At 37.6% G+C, this 9,798-nt stretch overlaps 1 protein-coding gene across 1 annotated transcript; it reads right to left on the bottom strand.

The window, feature by feature from the left end:
- Window positions 1-2,395: 2,395 nt before the first annotated feature.
- Window positions 2,396-3,477, bottom strand: LOC138870799 (uncharacterized). The gene is made up of 2 exons (XM_070148639.1): window positions 3,166-3,477; window positions 2,396-2,764 (listed from the first exon to the last, which is right to left on the bottom strand). Exons 1-2 carry the CDS (start codon window positions 3,475-3,477, stop codon window positions 2,396-2,398), a joined length of 681 nt encoding a protein of 226 aa, XP_070004740.1.
- Between the last annotated feature and the right edge of the window lie 6,321 nt (window positions 3,478-9,798).

The raw sequence follows: 9,798 nt of genomic DNA, 5'->3' as shown, positions 1-9,798 counted from the left end.
CTGCTGTTGTTTCTGCTCCACCTCAAGACATTATGACTTCTTCTATAGTCCCAACTACTAATGTTTCTCGATCTGAAGTTGGTTCTTCAAGTGGAAGTAGGGTAATGAAGCAAATTACCATTGAGGTTCCTGCCGATGGTAATCTTTTGAAGAAGTCTGGCCAAGCTGACGTATGGTTGAAACCCTTGATTGGTCCAGTTGAAAAGTTTAAGCTAGAAAGTCATAATTCTTTGACTTGGATGAATGACATAGTGCAATCATCATTGAAGGTATTGATGCCTTTTCATGCTCTATTCTATTGTCTTTCTGATGAAATTCTTGCCCTTTTTTTATATAAATCAATCTCATTGGTACGGAGATGATGAAAAGGGTTTCCCATATAGAGCAATTGATGCATGATTACCAGATTGAGGCAGATAATTGGAAAGAGCAGTATAAAAGTCTCCAACTTGAGATGGAAATTTAGAATAAAACAAATGTACCTTAGAGCAGCAACTGAGAGTCATGGCATCGGAGTTAGCAGTTGAAAAAGCTTCTTCCAATCAGGCACACAAGGATAAAAACCTCCTCGAGTAATCTTTTGTTGAACAACTCTCCAAAGCCACCGAAGAGATCAGAGGTCTGAAGGCCTTGTTGAATGAGAAAGAGGTTTATGCAAGTGAGCTTGTTCAAACACTCACCCAGACCCAAGAAGATCTCCGCGTGTCTTCTGATAAGGTCAAGTTTTTGGAGAGTTCCCTTGCCCCTTTACAATCTTCTTATGATGTTGCTTTGAATGAGAGGGAGGAACTCAAGAGTGAAATTGATCACTGGGAAAGAGACTACGAGGATCTTGAGGACAAAGCTGTTGTCGAAGTAAGTTGGTCTATATTGAACACACGCCATGATACCCTTATGTAGGTTAGCCAATAAGGTTTTAACTTGGATGTTGAGTTAACAAAGATTAAAGAGACCATTAAAAAAACTCAGCAAGGCCAAAGTTTCTCTTCTCCCATGGCTGATACTCCCGAGAACGTTGAAGCCGATCCTGGTGCAGTGGATGTCCCAGCTCCTTCAGACCAAATCAAGCCTTCTGTTGTTGATGATGCCGTCTTGAACCCTTCTTCTGAACCTACTCCACAGTGAAAGTTTATTTGTGAAGTTTGACTCTTTTTTTTTCTTTTTGGTGGAATGTGTGGTGGTATTACCCTTGTTCCCATTTTGGGGTTATGTTTTTGGTAACAGCATGTCCCCAGGTCTTTTCGAGGTTTTAAAATGACAATCAGTTTAAGACTAAGTTCATACTTAGTTTTAACTTAATATTATAAAGTTTTAATTCTTTTGAGTTTATGTTATACTCTTTTAATAATTTGCCTTGTTTCTTTATAAGTCCAAGGTCTTGCTTTTAATACGTGGGTTTTTGTCTCACCCTTTTGACTTTTTCCATTTTAGAAATTCTTAATTAACTTTATGGATTTTTGAATCAAACATGAATTATAAAAGAGGACCCTTTTATATACGCCACTTAATGAAGAAGATGTCCCAACTTCATAATGGTGTAATCATATGAAAAGAGAAATAGGAACACAAATGTTTCTTGGAATAACTTTGAGAAAAGTTTTCATTCGAACTTGTCAAGCTTAAATAATATCTTACGTGTATTTAATTATCTTCTATAACTCTTCTGTAAATGTTTTCTTTTACAACAAATTTATAAAAAAGAAAATCCAAGGGTTTCTTTATGACCCATGGTTAAATACTGCATTTAACCTAAATATTCATTGAAATTTGTATCCACGAGTGTATTCTTGACAGGTTTTTGGATCAGGCTTGCGTTTTTGGCTCGTGACGTTGCTCTGAACTTGATATTTATTGAGTAGACTTTAGCTTGACTTGAAATTTAATTGTTTCAGCCTTCTTTGCCTTCCTTATACATATATCATATGTATATTATATAGTCCCCAAGTGTTTGAGCTTTGAAGTATGAAATCTCGAGCACTTGATTATTCCTTCCATGCGATCGTTTTTCTAAAAAGGAAAAACATACGGGACTCGAAGGTATGATTTTAGATCAAGAATGCTTAACCCATTTAAATTTCCATCAGAATAGTTGTAACCCTAGACCAGAAATTATGTTCTTTCCACATGTCTTTCAGGTCGTAATTCATCATTTAGTGCGGGCTAGCTTTTTGCCTATCATCTAAAATCGTTAGTAAAATTTTAATAATTCAAAAATAAAAATCGTGGGTAGGGATACCTGACCGTTGGTATTTCCTTTCCTTAGAAGTAGTATTTCTTCAAATGAACAACATTCCAATTTGAAGGTATAATCTTGTCATCCAAAGTTTCAAGCTCATATGCTCATTCCTACGATACCATGAATGTTGTAAGGCCCTTCCCAATTTGGACTCAACTTTCATGCATTGGCTGCCCTCGTGGATTGGAAAACTTTCTTGAGTACGTAGTCCCTATTCTTAAAGTATCTGAGATGAGCTTTCGGATTGTAATAGCACTCAATAACTTGTTTTTGTGTTGCCATCCTTATTAATGCGGTTTCCCTCATTTCTTCAAGTAAATCCAGGTTTACCCGCATCTCTTCTTCGTTCCACGCTTCAGTAGCTTGATTATATCTCATACTTGGCTCCCCAATTTCGACTGGAATTAAAGCTTCAGCTCCGTATACAAGTGAAAATGGCATTTCTCCCGTAGTTGTTTTTGCTGTTGTTCGGTAAGCCCACAGGACTCCGAGTAATACATCTGCCAATTGCCCTTTGATTCCTCCAGTCTTTTCTTCAAATTGTTGATAATGACTTTATTCGTTGATTCAGCTTGTCCATTACCCATCAGATGGTAAGGTGTCGAGGTAATCCTTTTAATTGCTAGCTTTGGAAGAATTCTATGATTTGTGCACCTATGAATTGTGGGCTATTATCACATACGATCTCTTTGCCTCTCTACCCCAGGGTAGGGGTAAGGTTTGCATACACATTACCCTCCCTAGACCCCACTAAATGGGATTATATTGGGTTGTTGTTGTTGTTATCACATACGATCTCCTTCGGCCCCAAATCGGCATATGATGTTTCTCCAGATAAAATCTCTGACCTCCTTTTCTCGCACATGTTTGAAGGCTCCCGCTTCTACCCACTTAGTAAAATAGTCAGTGAATACTAACAAAAATCTTACCTTGCCTTTGGCTTGTGGTAGTGGACCTACACTATCCATCCCCCACTTCATAAAAGGCCATGGTGCAATAACTGGATGTAACAATTCAGCTGGTCGATGCATGTTGTTGCCATATCTTTGGCACTTGTCACATTTAGCCACGAAGCTTTTCGCTTCTTCTTCCACTTTTGGCCAGTAATAGCCAGCTCTAGTTATGGGTTTCACTAAAGATCTCCCTCCAGTGTGATTTCCACAGTGTCCCTCGTGTATTTCTTTCATCACATATTCCGTTTGAGAAGGCCCGAGACATCTTGCTAGAGGACCACCGAACATTTTTCGATATAAATTGCCATTGATTTAAACAGTAACAAGCAGCTTTTTGGCGAAGTGCTTGACCCTTTTTCTTATCTTCGGGTAGTATTCCATACTGCAAAAAATTGACAATCTCATTTCTCCAATCCCAAGTTAGATTATTGTAATTTACCTCATTTTTGTCTTGATCAAGCACTGAATGAAATAAATGTATCACGGAAGCATTTTCTTCATTTGTTACTTCCGCAGCGGATGCAAGATTAGCTAGAGCATCTGCCTCGGCATTTTCTTCCCTTGGTATCTGCGTGATTTTCTAAGTTTGGAATTGTCTAACCAGATCCCGTGCCTTTTCCAGGTATTGTTGTATCCTTTTTTCTCTAGCCATATAAGTCCCTTGCATTTAATTAACAACGAGCTGCGAGTCGCTTTTTATTATGACCTGCTTTATTCCGAGCTCTCACGCCAATTCTAAACCTGCAATGACAGCTTCATATTTTGCCTCATTATTAGTGATTGGATGATATTTTATTGCTTGCCATATAGTTTCACCCGCAGGTGGTACCAGGATAATGCCTAGGCCTGCTCCTTTTACATTTGATGAACCATCAGTAAATAAGGTCCAGATACCTGGATTGGATCCGTTAAATACCTGTAGTTCTTTTTCAACTGCCTCCAACTGTATCCCCTGGCTGATACCTGGATTGGATCCTTTAAACTTTTAAGCGCTTGTTGACATTCTTCACACCATTAAAATTGGTTTTGCTTTTTTAAAACTGAAAAGAATTTGAAGCACTTCTCTGATGAAATGGAAATAAACCTCCCCAAGGCTGCTATTCCTCCTGTGAGCCTTTGAACTTCTTTTTTGCTTGTGAGTATATCCGGAATTTCTTCAATGGCTTTAATCTGAGCAGGATTTAATTCAATGCCACGGTTAGAAACAAGAAATCCCAAGAACTTACCTGATGACACGCCAAATGCACATTTCTCGGGATTTAACTTCATGTTAAATTTGCGAAGAATCTGAAATGTATCAGTCAAGTGTTGAATATAATCCTCTATTTGTTGTGATTTGACCAGCATATCATCTATATACACTTCCATGGTTTTTCCTAGGTGTTCTTGGAACATTTTAGTCACTAGCCTTTGGTATGTGACCCCAGCATTCTTTAAACCGAATGGCATAACTTTATAACAGTAAGTCCCCCTATCTGTGATAAAAGAAGTTTTTTCTTCATCTAGAGGATCTATTTTAATCTGATTATATCCTAAATAGGCATCTAAAAAACTTAATAATTCATGCCCTGTAATAGCATCAATTAGTTAATCTATATGTGGTAATGGAAAAAACTCTTTAAGGAAAGCTTTATTTAGATCAGTATAATCTACACAAACTCGCCACTTACCATTCTTTTTGGGTACTACTATAGTATTAGCCAACCAATCTGGATACTTTACCTCGCGGATGGACCCGATTTTTAAAAGTTTTTGCACCTCCTCTTAAATCACCTGATTCTTGAAGGAGCCTTGCTTCCTTTTCTTTAGTTTGACAGGTGGGTATGATGGGTCTTCATTAAATTTGTGAGTCATTACCTCTGGTGGTATACCTATCATATCTGAATGGGACCAAGCAAAACAATCTGCATTAGTCTTTAAAAATTCAATCAACTTACATTTCATCTCTGGACTAAGGTTGGTTCCATGTAGACTTTTCTGCCCGACCAATGTACAAATAGTACCACAGCTTCCAATTCATCGATCGTTGTTTTGATATTTTCATTTTCGTCTGGTTCTTGAATAGTATTGGGCCTCGAGTCTACATCTGTTTGCCCATAGCTGGGTCCTCAACTGAATTCTGTGATTGCTATTTTTCGTCACTTTTTGCGTTTGAATCTGCCACAGAATTTTTTCTTCGTGAAGCTTGTTGGTCACCACGGATTTGTCATATTCCCCATTGTGATGGAAACTTGATAACTTGATGTAAGGTAGATGGAACAACATCCATTTCGTGAATCCATGGTCTGCCAAGAATCATATTGTAAGTCATATCCATTTCTACTACCTGGAATTTCGTATCTTTGACTACTCCTTCTGCGAATGTGGTGAGCATTATCTCCCATTTTGTTACGATGCTGGAGTTGTCAAAACCATACAAGGTGTGTGCCTTGGGTATCAGCTTATCATCGGCTTACATCTCGTTTACCACTCTTAACAAAATGATATTCACGGAACTACCTGGATCAATCAAAACTCGTTTTACATTAGTGTCATGTACAAGTAAAGATATTACTAGTGCATCATTTTGCGGGGTTAGCACGCCATCTGCATCTGCATCATCAAATGTAATACTATCTCCTCCAAAACCTGTCGAACTCGCTTCCTGTGTGTAACTGTAATTTTTGACGCTTTCTTTGCTATCGTATATGTTACGCTATTGATCTCTTCTCCTTCAATTATGACATTAATCGTCCTTTTTGGTGAAGGAGATTTTGGTGGCTCCTGCCTATTCTTCATATATGCTTGCTTTCCCTTTTCACTAAACAATTAAGTTAAATATCCTTGTTTTAATAAATATTCTACTTCACCTTGCAGCAATCTACAATTCGCCGTTTTGTGACCATGATCATTGTGAAATTCGCACCAAAAATCAGGATTTTGCCTGGGTCTGATCTCATTTCCTTTGGCCATCGTACCTTGTCTCCCATGCTCCTTAAAATAGCCACCAACTTGGATGTGCTAATATTAAAACTGTAATCGCCAATCTTTTCCTTCGAGCTTCTGTCATCATCTCTCATCTCTCGCATGTTTCATTCTTTTCCGAACCTTGAAGATGAACCTGACTCTCTATCTCTTGATCTATGATCATATCCTGGGTTATCCTATTTTGAACGATGCTGGTCCCATGTAAGGCTCATACCTATTTTTGCCGGACCTTTTTTCAGTGTCAGCTCGTCTTGAACTCACCTTTTCATCTTTTCGAGATTGAATGATAGTATCTCCTTCTATCCGCAGCTTCATGTTGTATCTGTTATAAACATCATTCTAAGTTGTTGCTAGAAATTCTCGTAAACTTTCCTTGAGTCTCATCGTGGATTCTGAGCTTTTTTCATTTAGATTATTGGCAAAAGCCATAGTCGCCCAGTTATCAGGTACATGTGGCAACATCATCCTCTCGCGCTAGAATCTATCTATGAATTCCCTGAGCAGCTCTATATCTCCTTGTTTTATTTTGAAAATGTCCTCTTTTCGTTTTTCAACTTTTTGAGCTCCTGAGTATGCTTTGATAAATGAATCCGCAAGCTCAGCAAAAGAATCTATAGATCTTTCGGGTAAAAGAGAGTACCATGTTAACGCTCCCTTCGTGAGTGTTTCGCCGAATTTTTTGACCAGTACTGATTCAATTTCTTGCTTGGTCAAGTCATTGCCCTTTACACCAGTTGTAAATGCGGTTACGTGATCCTGTGGATCAGTTGTTCCATCATATTTCGAAATATCAGGCATCTTGAACTTCTTTGGAATTGGTAAAGGAGCGGCACTTGGATTCCAAGGTTGTTGAGAGTATTTGTCTATATCTATTCCCTTGATTACAGGTGGCACTCCAGGTATCTGCTCTATGCGATCGCTCTGCTCCTTGAGTTGTTTTTGCAAAGTTAGTACTAAATTTTATAAATCATAATTAACTGGGTTACCTGAGCCTCCACGAGATTCGCTAGGAGTTCCTCCACTGCTTGAGTTAGCAAATCCTGAGCAAGGATTTTCCATGGTGTTGTTTTTTGGAGTTGGTGTTTGTGGTGCAGCACCTGGCAGCTGGTTAGCAAAAGCTTGAAGAGTGTTACTGACATGTTGGGCAATTAATTTTTTCAAAGCTTCATCAATAGCTTGATTATTTTCAAACTGATCATTCGCATTTGATTCAGATCCGTCAGGAGTCCCCTCTCGGGATTGTTGAGGAGAGTTTCATGGCGATGGAGCTGGAGTTCCTTCAGCTTGTTGATTCTCTTGTCGTTTCTAATTTTCTTGGTGTTGTAAATCTTGTTGGTTGTTGTCGTTGACATTCGACATGATTGTTTTGACAAGAGAGTTGATTTGGAAAGTAAAAGATTATCAGGTTCCCGGTAACGGAACTAATTTGTTACTAGAAAATAGGAATTTTGGTTAAAGCTTAATTTTAGAAGAACTTGGGTTACTGATAATCAAATATAGAACACAATAAGAAGAATTGAATTGAAAGATAGCTTGGTAAGCAAAAGAAATCAAAGTAAATCAGTGTATTCCAATAATAATTTGTGTCCCTTTACAAATGTTATTTCTCCCCTTTTATAGTTATTTCTAAGTACTACGTTTCTTTCCTCTCATAATAGGGCCATAATGATCATTTAATGGCATTAATATAACGTTATAATTGGTAATCGTAATTGTTTCGTGAAGATTCTGTAACGTTTTTCATCATTGATGCTCATTAATTACGGATAATACGTATCTGTACTTTTTGCTATCTAGGTTCATTCCTTCGATGTCTCTTCAAATTACCAAGAGATCTGAGTAACCGTTCCTTCCTATTTTCTTGAATCTTCGCTTGTACCTATTAAGGCTCGTGTCTCTTTGAATGCTCTTTGCTAGCTGTCATTCTTTTATTAATCCATGTGTCTTGACATGTCAGCATATAATTAATTCCAAATGTTAACTTGATTTTTTCCAATACAGTATCGTGATTTCAGACTTGGGCATATGCCCGAAATTGATTTTGGAAGTTCGTAGGTTGATTTGTGTTGATTTGTTGAAATTTGGCAATTTAAAGTTGAAAAGTTTGATAGTAGGTTGACTTTTAGCTATCGAGCTCGAAATTTAATTTTGGGACATGGAATATGTCCGTTATGGTATTTGGAACTTGTCCCCAAAATTTGGTGTCGTTTGAAGTTTATTTGATAGGACTCGGAGGCTTAGTTGTAATTCTAGAATTTCTTGAAAATTTCTTTGAATTTCATGCATTTTAGAGTTCAATTCGTAGTTTTAGATGTTATTTTTGTGTTTTGAATGCACAAGCGAGTTCGTATGATATTTTTAAACTTGTGTGGATGTTTGATTTGAAGCCCCGAGGGTCGGATGAATTTTGGACATGTTCCAGAGAGTTTTGGACAAAATATTGTAGAAAATCTGGGTTGGTGCTCTGGTGTTGCAATTGCAAACACCAGGATCGCAAATACGAAGGCGACACTAGGGGCTAATATCGCAAATGTGACCCCCCCCCCCTTCACATTTGCAAAGTTCGCAATTGCGAACATTTGTTCGCATTTGCAATAATTCCAGCTTCGCAATTGCAATGAAGTAAAAGGCTGTCAGGATTCGCAAATGCGAGCCCTGGTCCGCATTTGCAAAGGGTTCACAAATACGAACCCTGTGTCGCAAATGCGACATCTGCAGCTGGTTAAAGGGTTGGGAGACGGTATTTTTGAACTTATTCTTTCATTTTTTGAACCATAAACTCAGTAGAAGACGATTTGGAGAGGGGATTTTCACCTACAAACCTTGGATAAGTGATTCTAATCTATTTCTAATTATATTCCATCAACATATCTTAGATTTTAACATCAAAATCATGTGAATCAAAGTGAAAATTTGTGAACATTTGTCAAGTTTTTGAAAAATAGGAATTTGAGTTTTGAGAGTCAATTTGTTCTCGAATTTTGAAACTAATCACATATATAAACTCGTGGGGTCATGGGTAGATGAAATCTACCACGGCAGGTTTTGACCGGGCGGGCACCGGATTGACTTTTGTAGACTTTTTGGAAAAATTGTAAAGATCTTAACTTTATCTATTGCAATTGAATTCTCTAGCATTGCTTGATGATATTGAATCAGTTTTTGTTAAATTTGAGCCGTGTGGAGACGAATTTTAAGGGAAAAGCTATTTTTGAGTGTTGAATTGGCTTAGCTGAGGTAATGTCTTGCCTAACTCCGTGTGAGAGAACTACCCCTTAGGATTGGTATTGTTGATTAAATTGTGCTAAGTGAAATCCGCGTATGCAATTCCAAATTACCGGGTTGTACGTGGTATTTTACCGGTTTAGACTACTTAGACTATTTTCATGGTTTAATTGAAATGTCATATCATGTTCTAGATTCTCGTAGTCAATTTATCCTTAATTGTGTTAGACAATCCTTGCATGCTTAAATGACTTGTCTAGTACTTGTTCTACATCCTACTTGCTAAATTGCTCTCATGCTTTAGTTGAACGTGTTGCCTTGTTTATTGTTACATGCTATCTCTTTATTGTTAATTATTATTATTTGAAGTCATTGTTCGTGAAATCTCTTTCCTTATTGATATTCGTAGTTGAAGTA

This window comes from Nicotiana sylvestris, chromosome 6 (genome assembly GCF_000393655.2).
Source record: "Nicotiana sylvestris chromosome 6, ASM39365v2, whole genome shotgun sequence".
Classification (NCBI taxonomy): domain Eukaryota; kingdom Viridiplantae; phylum Streptophyta; class Magnoliopsida; order Solanales; family Solanaceae; genus Nicotiana; species Nicotiana sylvestris.
The sequence above is the reverse complement of the archived record's forward strand: the minus strand, read 5'-3'. Positions and strand labels throughout refer to the sequence as shown.

Excerpts from the sequence above, each read along its gene's own strand:
- LOC138870799 (XM_070148639.1), bottom strand. The coding sequence starts at position 3,477 with ATGTTCGGTGGTCCTCTAGCAAGATGTCTCGGGCCTTCTCAAACGGAA. Across the intron at positions 2,765-3,165 it reads TACCACAAGCCAAAGGCAAG|ACTGGAGGAATCAAAGGGCA; the intron begins GTAAGATTTTTG and ends TTTGAAGAAAAG.